Here is a 16,938-nt window from a genome sequence, read left to right as displayed (position 1 = left end):
CTTCTTTATAATGCATTTTATGGCTGCTGCGACTTGTACTCCGGAGAGACTTATAGTCCGGAAAATACGGTATATCTGACCAGTACCCTGTTTGTCTTGCCTTTCCATCAGCACTGTATGTCGAAGCGGATTATACCGCAAAGGTGCGTCAACCGTTTGCCGGCCACTGAATATTAGGACAGTAACATAACCGAAGGGCCATCAGCGTGACTCCCAAAACGGATAAGGAGAATGGTACGTCGGTCCAGACCTTTTTTGTACACCATTGCCTTAAAGTTTTACGACAATACGTGGCCCAAACCCAGATTGTTTAGGTAGCATATCTGTTGTGTCGAGTCGAGGAGCTTGAACTGTGTAGTGGAAAAAGCGGCAATTGTGTGAGGGGCCCCCGGGTTGACAGTCGCTCAGCCTTGTCGCACTGACCCTCTCAGGGATAGGGATGTTGATGAAGGAACAAACAAAAGGCTACGAGGGCAGAATCACTAATGAAGCTATCTGACGAAAAACTGCAATGATTTGACTTATCTCAGAAGTATAAATATGCCAGGAAGGACCTTAGAAAGCTCAGCAGCCAAGTCCTTTAATACCCCCCCGGGACATGGTCAGGGCCGGGGTGTTAATCTTACTGGGCGTATCCTCTAACTAGGCAAGAAGATGTTAAGGGTATCTGGGATACTATATCCTGGCAATGTGCACGTCTGGCTTTATATCCTGTGATACACATTATACATTAACACCTCTTGATGCTTGCCGTCATCTGTTTCCTGGCCACATCACAACTGGACCATTAATGCAGCATCCTTGGCTCTTAAAGCAAGGTTTTTTTTATGTGTATGGTCACTGGAGACACAAAGCTGGACACAGGAAGAAGTCCTAAAGAGTCGGCATCCTAGGGATACACAGGTCTTTCTTGTTTAAGCCATCGTCAGAAGGAGTCAAGAAGTTCCGAACCTTTTTTTGGTCAATTTACGATATAAAATGTGTTAAAACATCAGTAATTTAAACAATTATTTCTCAATATGTTGTAATATATTTTATTGTCTACATTATGTAGACAAATTTATAGAAACAAGAGTGTTTGTCAGCGGCTGCACCGACGATTCAACTGAGCTTTATTCACTGCAACACTGTCAAGGCTGAAGACTTCCTGGACGTCACCGAGTCCACCAGGTTAAAACTGACATCACAGATGCTCGACGGGTCTCCTCCTCCTCATGCATCTTCATTTACATGTGGCTGTTGTGATGGCCATCCAATGTGACCCTGTGTGACGTGAACAGGGTTGTTAAAACTCAGGGGGGCTGGCGGTCAAGGCCAGTTGAGGAGAAGACCCTTATTCATTAGCCGCCATTGTCAGCTCCTGTCGATACCATGACAGCAGCAGAGGGGGGTCAGTGTAAGGGGTTAAAGGGGTCACGACGGTACACGTCACACCCAATATCACTCACGACCAAGGATGGTAAGACAACAGATGGTTTAAGATTCCATTAGAGACACGAACATATAGTCATCAACAGAGCAGCACAAGCCAGCCTTGAGTCCGATTTAAAAGTGAGGACGTTGTCCACCAGGGGGCTCCCTGCTGCTCACTTTCATCGGCCTGGTCAACTCATGGGCGAGTCGAAATTGAATCTTCTGGCAAGGACTGGGCGAAGACCACGAAACATCAGGTTGACTTTGCAGTCGTTGACAATGATGGCCGTCAGAACGTCAGGGCAAACGGTCCAGTCCAGATGGACCTGGTGGTCCTATTGGTTTTCGGTCAAGGTCCACAAACCTGCAGACGTCCCATGACTTGGTTTTAACTGTGAATGGTTTTCTATTATTTCCTCCTACTCCTGGCTCCAATTGTCCAATTAAATTAAACCTGGAGTCATTTTAGAGCGCCATCTAGTGGCTTTTCCAAATAGCTGTTTCACGAACCTCAACGGCCCAACCACGAGTAAAGTGTGATCCTTCAACGCGAGATGTCAATCGCGACAGCGAGCAGGGTTCCCGTCTCAACAGTCGAGGTGCGACGACTTCTCTCAGAGCCTTTGCTAAGTGCCAAACATTCAATTTAGACTCATCATGTGACTCGCGTCCATCAACGAGCGCCACATCATTTCTGTCACCTAGCAACAATCAGTGCGAGCGTGTCTTCGCCACAATGAGCCTGTGTATGTGTGTGTGTGTGTGTGTCTCTAGAAACATGACTCCAGGTTTCCTTCCTTCAGGCGCTCAAAAGTGGAATGCGACCATGGAAGTGAAACACTCTGATTCACACACACTGACTTTTTTATATTTTCACTAGAAGAAGTACTTTCTACTGGACTTTTTCCAATAAAATATTCTAATATTATGTTTCATATATTGTACGACAGTTCACCTGTTTTTTCTTTGTATATTTTTTTCTTCTCTGTTTATATTGGTTTAACCTGGGTTTTTCCTTTACTTGGATTCTGAAGGTACTTTTCTATTGGTTGATTAAATTAAGCTGAGGACTTTAAAAAACATGTTTTACTTTATTTTTCTTATGTTTTTTCTATGATGTTTTTTTTGTTACATGAATGTAGTTTTTTCTCTAAAGGACTTGCTGTAAACACTTTATATCTCCACGGAAGATTTCACTTAAATATGACGATGGGTGGTCGGTTTGATTCCCACCGTTTCCTTGATGAGCAGAAGTTCATCGCACGAACACAACGAAGCACGGACAAAAAAAAGGAAAGTGTTGGATCAGGATCGGGAGGTTAAGTGGGCGACAGGGTTCACAGGGTTCAGACTCGTCTAGGTAGGAACAGGAAACACTCTCTGGGATTTGAACCCGCGTCGCCTTACCTTCTTGTATCGTGGAACAGGAAGCTGTTTAATCCGGCAAACACACAGAAAAGACAGCGTGCAAAAGAGTGTGCGGGAGAGAGAAGAAAAAAATAATGAGAACATAAAGATGAGGAAATTAAATTAACATGCTGTGAGACACATACTTAAACACACACACACACACACACATTCACGGTTGTTCCAGTGCAAACAAACCCAAACAGGGAATGTAATTAAGTGCATGCTTGACGCTAACCGAGTGTTGGTTCAGTCATTTTACACTCGTTATTTTTACATTCGGTCGTGAAGCTTAGGAGTGTTTCTGCTGCTGGCTGGCGCTCTGAGGTGCCAACACCTTGATGCTCCTATGAACCTTCGAGGGAGGAAGATAGAAAAGGACGTTTGTGTTTTAATTCTAAATTGAATCACACTAAGGGGAGTGAAAAAATATCAACACATTAAATATCAACATGTTTTTTTTCACAGGCATTGTATCGATGATATTCAACGGTTATCAGTTATTTTATGGTTTACATTTCAATAAAGGGTTAAATATTTTGTCCGGTTAGATCTCAATGATGACTGAGGTTGAGAGGATACAGTCGACTCCAGCAGCGTTTAAAGCTGTTGTTTGGGCATATTTTGTTATCAAGTGCACTTTAACAACAACATTTTTATATTGAATTTAAAAGGTTACACAAAAATAAACAATTTAGAGCATTCATTTTTTGAAATTAGAATGTTATACTCTGTGTGTAAAGTATGTATGCATATAATGTGTGTAAATATTTCTTTCAAGTTGACCTTTATTGCAGAGAAAGACACCTGAAATACAATGTATTATTATTATTATTTTAAAATTGTATTCTTGCTAAACATCTTTCGAATGTATAAAGTTCAATTAAAAAGATGGAATTCAACTTTAAAAAAAAAAAAAATGCTTAAAAAAAACATAAAAACATTGTACACTTAAAATGTTATTTTCTTTCGTTCAATTATCTGATCTTAAACCACACAAATCTAATGTAACATGCAAAGTTTAAATTCTGTATTCTCAAACCTCTGTCTTTGCCCAAAAGCAGGGATTTGAACCCCGGGCCTCCAACCATGATAGTCACTTTCTGGAGATAATAATTCTGAAAAAGAAGAAACCCATCTTGTCTCCCACGCTCGGGTTGCTGGCTTGTATCAAGAGTCTGAACTCGCTCCTGCCCTCATGCGTTATTAATGTCTGAGAGAGAGCTTTGGTATTTTTTGGGGGAGAAATGAAATCGAAAGCCTTTTGTTGACTGGACAAGAATCTTCGGTGCTCGTCGTCATTTCTTCAGGGCGTCGGTGTTGCTAGGCTACCACGCCCCACTGTCAAACCTCCAGGCTGGTGGCTTCTCGGTGGTAATTAGCAACGGCTAATGAAAAAACACGGCACATGTCTGACTGACGGAGCGCTCACCTGGCTCAGCAGGCGTCTAAACAGCTCCACAAAGTAGCTTGAAAATTAGCATGTAGCGGGGGAGGGAAGGTCGATCGGGTGAAGGGAAAGGGGGCGGAAGACCACCATGAAAATTCAAATAATTCCATGTATGTATTCAAATTAAAGCCCATTTCTAGAAATTCAACACTGGCCAGAATTTACTCTCTTCTCTCCTTCAACTAATTAATTCTTTCTGGTTTCATTTTTTTTTGGTATATATATATACAAAGGCAACACCAGGAAATGTCCTCTAGGAAAATATATGTAATATAATATTAATTAATTATTTGAAGAAATTATTTGAAGAAATTATTTGAAGAAATTCTGGAAATTATCCATGCTAATGTAAATATTTCCATACATAAAAACAAAAACATTTAATTAGTAGAGGAGTAGAATCTTATTTTTCTTAATAAGAAGTAGGGTTGTCTGTTGGCAAGAATGATATGAATCCCGATACAGGTGATAAAATAGATTTTGCTTCTGTAGGAAAGGTTATATTTGTACTTGACTCTGTGGTTGCAGAATTTACAGACCACATGGATCTCAACTAAATCGCAACTTCTTTTATTTGTTTTGAAAACAAAATATGTCCAAACGTGAGATATAAAAAAAACTGCTGGATTCGACTGTATCCTCTTATCCTCAGTCATTGTCAGGATCTTGCATTGTTAGCTGGGGGAGGAGGTAACGACTGCTGCTACCAACGTTCAATGGCAAGACAAAAATGAAAGTATTTGAATGTTAATTGTTATTAAAAAAAAATAGTGTTTTGTTTTTTGACACAGTGAGCCATAAAAACTATGATAAAAATCAATAGGATTTCAAAGCCCAAAAAAAAGGTTAAAAATTAACATTGTGTTTGTTTTATTCAAAGTATCATGATTAAAATCTTGCAAAATTCAAGTGTATTGATATTTAGTTACACCCAAAAAAAGGGTTGACAGGTTTCCAAAGTTAATAAATAGCACTTTAGCAGCCCTTTTATGTTTGTTTTTGTTTATTAGATTTAGTCTAAAAATAAAAAAGATAAAACTATGATCCCTCCATTCACTGTCTCACTAGTTAAATAAAACTTGGAATTATCTAGAAAAACAGGATTTTAAAAAGAAAACTTGCAATTGTTGCACCACAGGGAGTTGATATTTTTGGGACTGGGATAAAGTTGTTAAATCTTTCTTCCAACTTTCACCAGCGTGACAAAAGTTGGAGCTTTTAGGTTTCAGGTGTTTTCCGCTGTCAGAGGTTAATGGAGTTCATCCAACCGGCCGTGGGTTTCTAGAGCGAGACGAACCTCTCAGAGACCGAACGGTCGGTTGAAGCGGCGAAGGTCTAACCCTCGCCTGGATCAGTACCAAAGTCCTGAAGTGGACTCTGGCTCGGACGAGCAGCTGAGGTCATTCAGGTTCTACTGGACCAACAACCTCTCGACCTTTCTTTGCCCTGCAGATGGCATCGTGACAGGACACGATGAATGAAAAAAAAACGACTCACTATGGTGAGTTCATCTTGTTTGAAGGGTCTTGCGGACGTCAACCTTGTTTATCTGCACCGCTCGTCATCCTGACACACTATTAGCTGCTAAAATATGACGCGCAATTGATTTTCATTCCCGTGACTCTTCTCTCTCCGTGGCAGTTCGTCGATGAAGTAGAAGTACGACAATAAAATAAATCTGAAGAGACGCGGGGAGAATCAGCGACACACGCGTGTGCACATGCATGCAGGTGATGACAGGGAAAGGTGTGTGTTCAAGACTTCTTCAGTCAGACGCTGATGCCCGGATAAGAAAGTGTTTTCTGTGCAGAATCTGCAGCATCAGAGCAAATGTGAGTGGAGAGGGAAGGAAGGTCTGCCGATAATAACCAGAGGAAAAAAAAAAAAAAAACCTCCTCAAGGTTTCAGTGGAGGAAACATCAGCTTAGGAATTTAAATCTTCTAATGACATCTACCGGAACACAGACCCGGTGCTCCTGCATCGAGGGTCACGTGCCGAACACTCTTTGATTCGGTCTAATCGGCGGAATCTTTTATCGCCAGCAGTCGGAGCTGGAAGACAAAAACTAGCAAATTCCGCTGCTTGGCTTGTAGACAAATAAATCCTGAATCTGGAACTCGATCACTTCTGATGCTAATCTTGGACGTATCTACGCGAAAGAAAAATCCATCTAGAACTTTGAGGTATTCAGAGTGAAGGCAAAAAGATGGCGAAGACTGCAGGAAGAGGTGGAAAGAACCAGGAAACTTTTTTTTAAACAGTCCAACCTGACTGAAGGAGTTGAGCTTGAACAAGGATATATTTGTAGTTTTGTCGAGTACTTGACACATGACTCTTGATAAAGTCGTAAGTGCTTTCATTTGTTTTGAAACCAAAATATGTCCAGCTTTAAAAGCTGCTGGAGTGGACTGTATCCTCTCATTCTCAGTCATCAGCAGGATCTTGCGGGATGTCCTTCTTGCTTTAGCTGTGGGGGATCTGATAACTGCTGCCATCTAGCTGCTGGAGGTTTAATTGCAACACAAAAATAAATAAACGTTGTTCATTTTTATAAAAAAAAGAGTACCTGGAACAAAAAGCACGAGATGAATTTGGTGTTCCGGTCATAAACCAAGATATTGAATGGAAGTTGAACAAAATATCTAACAATGCAATATTTAAAATTCAGATTTTGACCGCTATGCTATAATTGAAAGACCAATTAAAGACAGCACAGTTTGTGTTCACTGACCAAAAAGGGACGGAACAACTGACTCACGAGTAAGTGGTTGTAAGTTCAATGACTTGTGAAATGGCCACGGTGCATTCAAAGGCGTAGGAAAGATAAAATGAAAACAAAATAATACAGCATAAAAGTCAATTAGTGGATAGAGAATTTTTTTTATTTAACAATAATAGACCTGCGTGGTTCCTCCTACGCCGTTAAAAATTCCTGGTGAGTTTTAAATAACAAGAACGTGACAGAATGAACCAAACCTTCTATTTCCAGGTGAAAGTAATGAGCCACAACTACAGGTCAGGACTTGGGAAGAGAAGAAACAGATCAGATTGGTTTGTAAAGACTTCTAGATGTTTGTCGGACGATTGCGTCGGACTGATGGTCGGCTGACAGAAGAATCCTGCAGAAGTCAATTGTCATTCTCGCCGTATGCTTGGGATAGACTTCAGAGTTGACATATTTCCGCGGAGATAAATCACTTTTAAAAGCGTGTAAATCCGCGTCAGCCTCACCGGCTCCCGGCGCCTCCTGAGGCGGACGGTTCCGTGGTAATTTTCTGGTTTTGTCGGAGTTCGGTGACGCAGAACCAGATATAAAGATGGAGCCGAAGAAGTGATGATGAGTAGTCAGAAATGTTCTTTTGTCAGCCGAGATAAACACGGCTGCTGTCTGGGTTTTGTGGAGGACGCAATGAAGAAAAAGTCACAACTTTTCTGTACTCTGGAAAGTTGAATTGTCTGGGGAGAAAAATGGTTTTATTTTTTTTTATGGATCGAAAGTAGATCATGTAATCCCTACATAAACACAAAAGGATATTTTCATTTTACCATTAATTAGTTAAAAAGGGGAAATATAGTATATGCATAAACAAAATATCCTTTTTTTTAAGATCAAAATGAGTAATACAAAATGTTTGGTCTGTGGTGAGGATAGTAAGTCCAATAATGTTGGCGATGTAAAAGAGGAAGACATGGATGATGATGAAGATGATGAAGGACTTTTCTTGTGATTATAAACAAGTTATTTGTGCAGACATAAATGATTTACTTCGAGAGCAAACAAGCAGACGTTCTCATCTCCCATCGGAGAAGCTCATCCATAATTGAGTTTATGATAGTCTCACCTTCGATCTTATTTTTTTCAGTCAGCTCACAGATCACTCCTGACTCCACAACACCTGTCATGATGAGCCGAATATACTTGACCCACAATACTGTTGAGCTGCTAGAATGTTGAAGCATGTGCTTTAAAGTACAAGAGTGTATCCTGAGATGAAGTTGTATTGAGGGATAATTTATAAAATTATAAATTAAACAAAATCATTTTATGCACAAGGAACAGACACTTGTCTACAGCACACGTAGACCAGGGGACTCATGTACAGAGAAGTTTGTGGATTTTCTACTAAAAGACGGTTGTACACTAAAATCCAGAAAATGGTGGCAGACTTGTTCGTCCCTTTCCATGTCCTCATTTACATATTTCAATCATATTTAAATGAACCAGAATCTGTGATTTTTCCTTCCGCGATCAGAAAAAAACAAATGAAAACATTTATTTAACAGTTAATATTCATGCATTTTAAACATTTATGACATGGATAACAGGTGCGGATTCTTCTTACATTCATAAAATAAACGAGTTTTGTTTACAAATTAACAAATGATGTGATGGTGTATTTATATAAGTGCGTTTTTCAAGGAGGTCGCTCCGATCACGTGATCCCATGAGGGAAACTTAAGCTGCTTTCATTCTGAAGCTTCACTTTGATAAAACAGACGGGATGTTGTTCCACAAGAACGTCTGTGACTCTCGTAGAGAAAGACTTGAAGCATCAGATGCTGATCATTTTGTTCGTTATATTATGAAAACAAGCTCATAATTCCTTTAAATTTTTCTGAATTGCATAAAATAGTGTTTTGAAATATTCAGTATAAAACAATCGATGTTGTCACATAAATACAGATCCTCCGTTTTGTGAATGAGAACATATTAACAAGTTTGTAAAAAATTGAATATCCACTCCTGTGTGTGTGTGTGTGTGTGTGTGTGTGTGTGTGTGTGTGTGTGTGTGTGTGGTAATTTTTGATCAATATTAATTGTTATTTTAACTCTGATGTGAACATCTCAACGTGACTAGTGAGGCTGACATGCATCTGCGCAGTAAATAAGGAAGTACGTCACCTACAGCGTGTCGGGAAGTCACAAGAACTTTTTAACACTCTTTTTGACACGTATGAACTTTGACGTGTAAAAGTATGTCCGCATGTTTTTTGTGCGTGCAACCTCTTAGTACATGAGGCCCCTGGTCTTTTAGAATCAAGTGATTTGAATCAAAGCCTGGTTTCATTCACGTGTCTCTCCCTCCACTTCAGTCCATCTTGGTATTTTCCTCACTCCGTCTCAAGAAAATGACATATTATTTTTACCACTTTTCATGTGTCTGCGACTCATAATTACTAAAACGTCACCTTGTGACTCACAAGTCTGACACCAGAATTGCTTCTAAAATTACCGAGTTGCAAGAATCTCTGACTTCCTCTGAGAGATTACCTGGAAGGAGGGAAAATGAAAAAGATATTTGCGTAGATCTTTGACTGAAATTCAGGTCTATTGGATTTAAGGCATAAGTGGCAGAGGACTTCGAGGAGCCACTTCCGGAACCAAGATGCAGGACTAGAGTTAAGTCGGGAACTTGTGTTTTGGTATTTTGACCCCAGTCACGGAAAAAAACATATCAAGGATCATATCGAGATGTAATCTGGGTCTTGGGGTCTTAGATGTGAAATACTGAATCATATAAGTGTAAACAGTTTGTTGCATTCAAATGTTATTTCTCTGTGTTCACAATCAACCTGTTACCTGTTTATCATAAAAAGTAATAATTCCCACCCACCGAAAATGTACTCCTCTCCCGACGTGATTGTACGTGACTAATGAAGCAAAAGTCTATTCTATTCCAATAATGTTTTATTTTGGAAATTGCCGGGTTACACTTTACTTTTGTAACTCACTTCCTGCCTGAACAATATGGTCAACAACGTGTGAAAAAAAAAGTTTGCATATTTTTCTATTTTTGATGCAAAAACGCTGTGAGAGTTTGTGTCAGTAAAGTCTGAACAAAGTAAATAATTACTTAAAAAAAGAGAAAAAGTTATGATATTAACATTAACCAATACTCAGGAAAATATTTGATTCCACAAGAAAAAAAACCCCATAATTTAAAAGAAATGGTTTCATTAACAAGTTTTGATAACTAAAAATGAGAATCGTATGAGGATATGATATTTAAGTATTAATACTTTTTTGAGTTTCAATCTCATCATTTTACAATTAATTATTTTCATTTATTGGGACCATTGAGTTTTGTTTTGTCTTCCTTGGATGTCAAGATTTATGTTCAAATAATTAAATGTAATTTACAGATAAAATGTTGGCAAAAAACACTGCTCGGGGAACAGTTTCCATACTAATATTTATTAAATATGTCAATCAAATGTCCTAAATGGCTCTGCAGGAATGAGACGGAACGACTAAAAAAACTATTTCATAGTCAGAGACACATGAAAGACGTTGGATCAGACTAAAACTTTAAGGAGTTATAGTCAGTTATTTTCAGCTGTTAACATGTCATAAGTAAGGGAACAAGACTTTTAACAGGAGTGCAGCACCTTTCCATGAACTAATGAAAAGTCTACATCCACAACTTCATATCTCCAGTTTCATTTCACCGTCCATCACTCTGCCTCTGCTTCTGCAGGATGAGCGCTGAGATCGATGGTGGATTTAGAGAGAGGATGAAACAGTGGAAGTTGGTCTAAACAGTTTTTGAGCTGATTTCTCCGCTCGACTGGGCAGCAGCCAGACTGAGTCGGAGGCAGATCAGTACAGAAAATAACCTCCATAAATCAAGATGGCGCCCGCTCTGCCGTCCAGGACCCCTGCCAGGCTCCACCAATGCCTCCCGGATCCAGACGAGCTCCTCGCTCAAAGTGCTGAGGCAGCGGCGGGGATCGGAAGAGACACTTCATCATCATCGTGAAGATCCAGACGGTGCTGGCCTTTTTATTTATGGGCTCTTTAATGAAAGCTCACGGTTCTGTTATCAACCCTCAACTTAATTTACCTCCTGGACACGTGTTGACGCATGAGAGCTGTCGCGGGACCTTGGCGGCTCATCCACGCCAGATTTATCTCGACAGGGAAGTTTGTTTGTCACGGACGAAACATGTCGTCAATTGATGGAGATCTTGTTGTCTGATCCTTGAATAACTGATCATCGTAGTTTTGACATGGTTCTTAAACCTTAAAACGTTCCCCAAAATCAGTTGATTATTTACATTTTTCTTTTTAAATAAGGACTTAAAAAGCTCTGGTCTCCACTTATGGCCCTTTTCCACTGGCTTGTCTTGGCCCAGGTCTACTTGACGTGTTCGACTCTTGCTGGTTCGTGTTGCGTTTCCACCACCCAGGTACGTGGAAACAGATACTAGTTTTAGTCAGTTAAGATTGATAATTCTGATAAATGTGATAGGTGATTCAAATCCGCTTGTCATTTGGGGCATATGTTCTTTCTTTGCTCAAAATTATACACATTCTGGTCAGGCTACTTTAACTGTATATCCACTGTTTTGGGGAAAACAATTCAGCCATGCCCACTGATAGCAGTTTTTGGAACCCCGTCAGAAGACTTGAATCTGAGCTCTTCCCAAAAAACGATTGTGAAATTCACCTCGTTGATTTGCTCAACGACGACTGCTGCTACTTTGGAAATCTCCAAAGCCACCAACAATCTCAATGTGGCTGAGAGATGTCATATCTTTTCTCAAGCTTGAAAAAAATCAAATATACAATGAGAGGCTCAACACAAAAATTCACAGGTATTTGGGAACCTTTTTTGCTATATTTTAAAGCTTTGCAAGTTCTGCCCGACTGAGAGTGGTCAGAAGTATTACTCATTATTTTAACATATCTAGAGGTTAGGTTACGAATGCCAGGATACGGGGAGGGTGCGGGTGGGTGAGTTGTTTGATTTCTTGTATTGTCCTTTTGTTTTCCTTATATTTTTTTTTTGTTTTGTTTTTTAATTTATTTCGGTTTTTTGTCTTCTATGTATGTAAAAAAAAAAAAGAAGGAAAATGTCAAAGACATCGAAACAAAAATATTGACAATTCTTCTAAACACAAGGAACAAATCAGCCACTTTAAGGCAAACACTTTTAACAGGAAAACGGAATGTTGATCTGAAAGGTATTTCCATGGTCAGTGAACGAGGTCAAGTCATTTTGACTCTTTTATGTTCCCTCTAATCCTGGACGTACCGGACTGGTCTTGACACCTCAGGTGTCTTTTAGTAAAGATTCTAGATCTAATGCTTGTTTTGTATGTCAACTTGAACTACGTGTCTTCTGAGTAATTCAACAGTTTAACAGTCACCTCTTTCCATTCTTGACTGGATCTGCACAACTAGAATCGACTGGTTTTAATTTTGACATCTAGAGCTTTGTATCTGAGGCTTTAATGACCCAGATTTTAGTTTTATCTTGAACTCTTGAAGTCTTGGCACCTCAAACTTTAGTTACCTCATCCAAACGTCTGCAGTACCCACAACTTTTAACGTTAGTTCTCCCAAATCTCATCAATCAAGTCTCATTTTAATTGTGCCGTGACCCTCAAAGGTTCGGTCTTAATGCTAGGATTTTTGGTTTTAACCATCATTCAAACGGTTGATCTGTAAAATCTCCGTCGGTCTTAAAGTATTGGACTTGTCTAGTGTTGACACGTCAGGGTCTGGTCTTATAATCTCACGGCTTTAATCGAGGTCTCCGAGTACTGACCTTAAGTCTTGACTTTGTCCAACACTAGAATCTTAATCATACAAAGTTTTTGACATTTCAAGACAGATTTTTACTTATTGTCGGTGACTCGGTCTTGGTCTGAGCGCGACCTCTGGCCGAATCGAAAAGTCACTGATTCAGTGGAACAACTAAAAGGCGTTTGAAGCTTGAGAAGCTCTAGGACGGAAAGCCTGAAAGTTTGGTCCGTGTAAGTTCACCCAGTCGTTCACACACTAGCGTGGTTACACCTCAGGGGGGCGATGTTCTCACCTTGGCCTTGTTGATGGTGCAGTGCAGCGCGTTGTTCTCCTGGTCGTACAGCAGACTGAACTCCAGGGTCCCCAGGGTGGCTGAAACATGAAGCAGAGGAAGAGCGGAAAATTAACAACAGTGAAAATCAATCTGTGGCAACACAAGTCTGAATCTCCTGCCGCGACTCTGCGTAATGGACCACTGAGCGGAGGAAGCAGACCTCCAGAATTAGTGAGCCGGATTTCATTATGTTGCCGCGCGCTGCCAATGCAGCACACGTTTGGCAGTTTATCTGTCCGATTCCACATCGACCCGTTTCATATTAGTTCTGCGTCTGTCAATATCGCACTCATGAAGAGAGTCGAGGAAATATAGGAACGTCGTCTTGTCAATGCAGGCGGGGGTTGTTTTTCTTGGAGGCAGTTATGAATTAATCGAAAACACGCTCCGCACAAATTCCGAAACAGAGTCCCAGAGTTTGATCTGAGAATTCTGTTTGAGGACAATGTTCATGTCAGTGAGTTGATTCTTCTGGTGTAAGTAAATGCCTGGTACTCCTGGAGAGTCCATAAAGGGTCACAATGGTGTTCATGTGCTTAGTAACAACAACGAGTCATAGCTGTGAGTTGGAAATGCTCTGACGCTGAGATTTGAGCACTGAGACTTGTAAAAAAAACAGCCCAAAAGTGCAGTGCGGTTCCTGCTGGTGCAGAAATTGTTGAGCGGAAAATAGAGACACTATAGGTAGATCAACTACAAAGAAGTTTAAACGTTGTTAAGAATAAGTTAAAAATAAGAAAAGATTAGAGGTGTGAAAAAAACAACATTTCAATACATTGTTGTTTTCTCTGTCACAGTCAGCATCTTCTTTATCTCGCCTGTTATATTTATAGGGCGCTGATACTGGTAATCGGGGTCAAGTGGGCGTAAACAGCCGAAGAACAGACGCAAGAAAGGCAGAAAATACGATATGAAAATAAGACACACAAGTTGAATTGTTGGATGGATGGATGGATGGATGGATGGATGGATGGATGGATGGATGGATGGATGGATGGATGGATGGATGGATGGATGGATGGAGTAGCCTCATATGGACAAAGATACTTAGTAGAACATTAAGTAATAAAGTTGTATTTTTGTTTTTACATCTAAAAAAGTTACTGACAGCCCATTGAGAAAAAAACATTCCTCATCTTAACTGCACTAATCCTACCAAATGCATCTCTACCATCCCACCCATGACGCCATTTGAAGTAAAAAAAAAAAGTTTCAAGTTGTCCGATGCCAGTGGCGAGTCATCTGACACTCTTTGTAGTCATAATCCAACGTAATCCAACAGCGTGGGTAGTTGGGACACTATTGTTCCGTAGCTCTGAGCAGTAATTCGGTCTCTACACACGAGTCACCTCCCAACCGACTCGCTCACTCATCTTATCTAAAGTTCGACATTAAAGAGTCTTTATCGTCTCTTCCAGAGCTCCAGCGCCGAAGCTCGGGCCTCGAGATAAGATCCAACTTTCCCGACTTCCTGCCATCGGCTCTGCCTCCGCTCTTTTGGGCTCGTTCACGTGGAATAAAAGCGCAATTACGGATCCATTAGCAGCAGAGAGCTCTGCGACAAATTGCAAAGTAAATCATCTGTCAAAACTGGGTCAAACATGTCGGCGCTCTCGAGCCTCCGAGCCCCGCGCGGAAAAATAAAAGTGCAAAAAAACTGGAGATTGGAACACCAGGAAAATTGCCAATTCAGCAGTTTTCAGCTCGAACCGGTTCATGTTCATGTCACTCCGGGTGTTGGCGGCGTCTTTGGTCGCTGCGTCTGCATCTTTGAGACAAGCCAGGGAGTATTGATACCTGCAACGCTTGAGGCGCCGCTCACTTCTCCCGTCAACAGACCCGTGTCTGACTCTCCCAACTTTCTGACTGAAACACTTCCTGTCACTGCTCATAGACTGACTGTCTTACAGGAGTATCTCCATTAGAATGTTGAATGTTTGAATTTAACTTCGCAAATTTACATTCTTTTTATTGATTAAGTTTCAGGATTTTTTTTACTAAAATAATTTCTATATTGCACTTTGGATTTTTAAATAAAAGAAAGTATAAATAATTGAATCAAAAATGTGAATATTTTCAAAATTATCTTTTTTACACGTAGAGGTTAAGAATCTTATAATAACTCAAAATAAATCAAACAAAAAATGTAAAATATTGTTCTAAGTTTAATTATTTCAAATTCGTAGCCTTTTTAAATCAAATTAAAAAGTGTGGCTATATATATTATATTACATCTAAAATCCTACAAATATTTAGAAGATTTATTTTAGTATTATTGTAATTGTCAGAATGTATTTGTAAAAAAATAAAAAATAAACACATTTTTAAAAGATATTCACAATTTTTTATTACATTATTTAAAAAGACAACAACACCAAAAACAAGTTAATCTTTCTTTCTAAAAGCTAATAAATTAAAAAAACGTTTCAATCTTTCGATATAGAAATAATTTATTTCCATTATTTAACTTCTATACTTCCTAAAAGTAGGTTCATCTGCCGGGTTAGTGAACCTTTGTATGAAAAAAGACATGGAACAGGACATATTTGATGCATCAACTCGTCATCATCTGTATGCGTTTCATCCTTCTTTTTCTGGGATCTGATTGGATGATAAAGTTTGCAATAGAACACTAGACTAAATTAAATTAAATTAAATAATCATTAAAGCTTGTCCTTCCGCCATATTCTGCCCACGAGCTTCAGAAAAGGCGTTAGTGGACTTGAAAACATTAAGGTGATACTGAAGTGTTTTAAAAAGTAAAATAAGAAACACAAGACTCTTGTTTTTTTTCCTCACACCTCAACTCCGACTCGAGGAGCACAAACCAGGAGCTGACACTTGACGAAGACATCAATATTCAGAGTTTGTTTACCAAACCGTGTCCGGGCCGATCAAAGTGAACAGTCCGGACCAAAAGTGTGAAGATCTTGAGATTCTTCGGTCCAGACGGATGAAGTCTGACATCTGCTCGTTTCCTGCGCTGACAGAACCGCCATCTTTGAGCGGGAAAAAGGAGGTGTGAAGGAAGAGGAGGAAGCGTCTCAGAGACAAACATGTTTCTGGACGTCTCTGGACAAGCTCCTTAGGTCCGTCACTGGAGAGGATATCATGTCAGTCATACTGTAAGTATAAATCCTGGATTCAATCATTTATTTGGTTGTTAGTTTCAGATCTATTCATGTTAAGGGGCTCAGTGATCCGATCCAGCCTTACACCCCAGCTCGGGCTCTGAGGTCTGGGTATCAGAATCTACTGATGGTTCCACGCACACGGTTCAGGACCAGAGGAGAGAAATCCTTCCAGGCTGTTGCTCCTAAGCTTTGGAACGATCTTCCTCTCCTTCTGTGTTTGATGATCTACTGACTACTAAACATCTTAACTTTTTTATTCGTGCAGGTTTTCCCTGATTTTCTGGGACTGTTGTATTTGTCTAATGTGTCTTGGCCTTGTATTTGCATGTATTTTTGCTGTATATTGTCTTTGATTGTTATAGCACTTTGTGACCCTGGTCTAGAAATGCACTTTACAAATTACCTTTATTTTACTATTCTACAATAAGGTATACCATTTCTACATCTGTTGCTAATTTTAAAATGAGGTTTTATAGCTGTGATCTGTTTGCTGGGCGGCAAAGCATTGGGGTATTTTGTTAAGCTCACCGTTGCTGAGAGGGTTGTTGAGAGGGATGGCACCTCATACGCAATGTTGAGATTTAAAGTTCCGATACATGTCGTTAAATAAATGTTGTAGATTAAAAAAAGATAGAAAAGTTTGTGAATACGCAGATTTTCATTTAA

At 39.8% G+C, this 16,938-nt stretch overlaps 1 protein-coding gene across 2 annotated transcripts in view; it reads right to left on the bottom strand.

The window, feature by feature from the left end:
• doc2b (double C2-like domains, beta) overlaps positions 1 to 16,938 on the bottom strand; it is an 85,002-nt gene that overhangs the window by 29,754 nt on the left and 38,310 nt on the right. For both annotated transcript variants that reach the window (XM_087807773.1, XM_087807772.1), the window contains one exon: positions 13,097 to 13,176. In XM_087807773.1, the coding sequence (XP_087663899.1) occupies positions 13,097 to 13,176 (80 nt within the window). The remainder of the gene's footprint in view (positions 1 to 13,096; positions 13,177 to 16,938) is intronic.

This window comes from Callionymus lyra, chromosome 14 (assembly GCF_982586985.1).
Source record: "Callionymus lyra chromosome 14, fCalLyr1.hap1.1, whole genome shotgun sequence".
Lineage (NCBI taxonomy): Eukaryota > Metazoa > Chordata > Actinopteri > Syngnathiformes > Callionymidae > Callionymus > Callionymus lyra.
Note: the sequence above shows the minus strand (reverse complement) of the source record. Positions and strands in the feature narration are given on the sequence as shown.